At 52.1% G+C, this 2,696-nt stretch overlaps 1 protein-coding gene across 4 annotated transcripts in view; it reads right to left on the bottom strand.

The window, feature by feature from the left end:
* Positions 1 to 1,445: 1,445 nt before the first annotated feature.
* MPV17 (MpV17 mitochondrial inner membrane protein) overlaps positions 1,446 to 2,696 on the bottom strand; it is a 14,504-nt gene continuing 13,253 nt past the window's right edge. For all 4 annotated transcript variants that reach the window (XM_011949795.1, XM_011949777.1, XM_011949801.1 and 1 more), the window contains one exon: positions 1,446 to 1,929. In XM_011949795.1, coding sequence (XP_011805185.1) covers positions 1,860 to 1,929 — 70 coding nt within the window. In that variant the 3' untranslated portion in view covers positions 1,446 to 1,859. The remainder of the gene's footprint in view (positions 1,930 to 2,696) is intronic.

Here is a 2,696-nt window from a genome sequence, read left to right as displayed (position 1 = left end):
CGCCCAATGCCCGCAGCCTGCCCTCCAGCCCCGGCCACTGCGCCAGTGCTGTTCCATCCCTTCCACCCAGCTTCCCTCCCGAAGGAGCGCGGTGGCTGAGCTGAGCGGAGTCCTGGTGCTGGGGGAGGCTGGGTGGACGCTCTGAGCCACTCACAGGTTGTCGGCGAGCGTTTGTACGGTCCAAGATTGAGCTCCAGTCTCTGTCCCTCGGGGCGGGCCGAAGGCGCTTTGGGGAATACAGAGTCTGTCCCGGGACTGCCGCCAGCCTTATATAGCGACAGGACAGCTCCGACTGACGTCAGAGAAGAACATGCACTGATTGTAGAAGCAATGACAGCAACAGCTTCGAGTCTGGCGGCTGGCGGGCCCCGGAGGGGCGCACCTCCCGACATGAGCCTTCGTACCCCTGGGGCTAGCGAGGGAAGCAGCACTGGACGCAGGAGAGCGAGAAGCCGGCTGGGGCGAAAGGACTGCTCTGGGACCCACGGGAGTCCCTCGCCCTGCTTAGAACAGCCAGCAGTGACTAGGGCCGTCACCAGACCAGACTAGTCCGGGTCGCGTGTTCTGACACACGAAAGGGAGGCGGGACCGTGGGGCTGTCCATGGTGCTGACCCCGTCCTCTGCCTCTAGAAGTGGCCAGAGATGTTGTGAGAACGCTATACTGCTGCAAACCACTGCCTTGCCGCAGCTATCAGTTCTGCAAATGCAGGCATCAGGAGTCCACCGCTGGCACTCAGCCAACACAGTGGGACCCATTGAGAGGCAGTCTGCCACAACCAAAGTCTCCCAGCATTCTCATCTTTTTCCAGCCCCAGGATCCAAATTCTAGGGCTGTCTGACACAGGCACCATGTAACAGAGGGTCTCTGGCCTCCAAGTGCGTTTAGACCACAAATATGGCCCATCTGCTTTTGAGTTTGTCCAAAGTGGTAGTTTAGCAAAGTTCCGTTTCTCTCCTGGGAATCATAGCAGCAGTATTACTCTGCCCATGAGCAGTAAAGAAATATGGGTTCAAGTGTCTGCTAACTCCTGGTGTGGGCAGGTCACCTCCCTTCTACCAGCCTCAGGGTTCTCAGTTGTAAAAGACTGGGCTTGGCCAGGCATGGTGGCTCATGCCTGTAATCCCAACACTTTGGGAGGCCGAGGCAGGTGGATCACGAGGTCAGTAGTTCGAGATCAGCCTGGCCAATATGGCAAAACCCCATCTCTACTAAAAATACGAAAATTAGCTGGGCATGGCAGTGCACACCTATAGTCCCAGCTCCTCAGGAGAATCACCTGAACCTAGGAGGCGGAAGCTGCAGTGAGCCGAGATCGCGCCATTGCACTCCAGCCTGGGAGACAGAGCGAGACTCCATCTCAAAAAAAAAAAAAAAAAAGATTGGGCTTGGTGGTCTCTTGGCCTCTTTCCAGCTCTAGAAATGACTCCCCATTACCACTGCAGATTCCAGATTACATGTTTAATAACATATTTACTGAGGCATCATATAAAGGGTTCCGGGGGTCTCTAAAGAGCTGGAGCTACAAAGCTAGGCAGGGTTAGAGTAACAAATGTGTCTATGAAGAGTGGGGATGAGTGGCATTTGCTGGGATATGGGTGTAAAGTTGATAAGGTCATGAAAGTTCAACAGATATTTATGGAGTGCCTAGTATGTGGTGGGAATAAGACTATTATCAAGGGCTCTAAAGCAGTCAGTGTACATTTAGAGTGAAGGGAGCATTGAAGGGTGCTAGTCCTCTTAAGTTCTGACCAGCAACCCAACCCCGTGGAAACTGGTGTGCCCACTTTAGGAAGTTGTCTGACCGTTCCAGGGCCAAGCTGCATCACTGCAAGGTGGAAACGATGGAGTGAGGCCGGCTTAGAGCCGATGTGCCTTCCAGGACAGGTAGGAGTTCCAGATAACAGCAACACATTGGACAACGGCCAACCTAAGGAACAGGAATAACACGGTGAAGAGGAGGAAAGCTAAGCAGTGAGCAAGGGCTGGAGATGAGAGCATGAAATGGAAAAGGAGGGATCATGTCAGAAGATTGGCAGGTTTAGGTCTCTTTCCTTCAGCGACTTTTTTTTTTGAGATGGAGTCTCCTCTGTCGCCCAGGCTGGAGTGCAATAGTGCGATCTTGGCTCACTGCCTCCCGGGTTCAATCAGTTCTCCTACCTCAGCCTCCCAAGTAGCTGGGACTACAGGTGTGCTCCACCACACCTGGCTAATTTTTGTATTTTTAGTAGAGACAGGGTTTCACCATGCTGGCCAGGCTGGTCTCAAACACCTGACCTCAAGTGATGTACCCACCTTGGCCTCCCAAAGTGCTGGGATTACAGGTGTGAGCCACTGCACCCAGCCCCTTCAGTGCCCTGTGAAGGGCCTGTGTGGCTTGAACTAAAGGACAACTGGCTCAAATTCTAGTGCCATCCCAGAGCTCTGTTTCCTGGCTGAAAGCCTCAAAGGCTAAATATTTAGTGGCTCTCTTGCCACATGTAGCTCTGTTAATCACAGAAAGGGCCCCTATCTGTCCTGTACCAGCTGAGATTTCATCTTCCAAAATGTACGGACTACCATATAAAGTAGCATTTTTTTTGTTTTAAATTAACCTTGCTCTGGTTTCAAAGAGTGTTGCAAAGGACCCTAATGTTTAGGATTTGGTTCCTAAGTCTGTATTCCTTTTTTGTTTTCTGCTTTTTTTTTTTTTTTTTT

Source organism: Colobus angolensis, unplaced genomic scaffold (assembly GCF_000951035.1).
Source record: "Colobus angolensis palliatus isolate OR3802 unplaced genomic scaffold, Cang.pa_1.0 Scaffold109, whole genome shotgun sequence".
Classification (NCBI taxonomy): domain Eukaryota; kingdom Metazoa; phylum Chordata; class Mammalia; order Primates; family Cercopithecidae; genus Colobus; species Colobus angolensis.
This window is presented reverse-complemented; position numbering and strand designations above follow the sequence as displayed.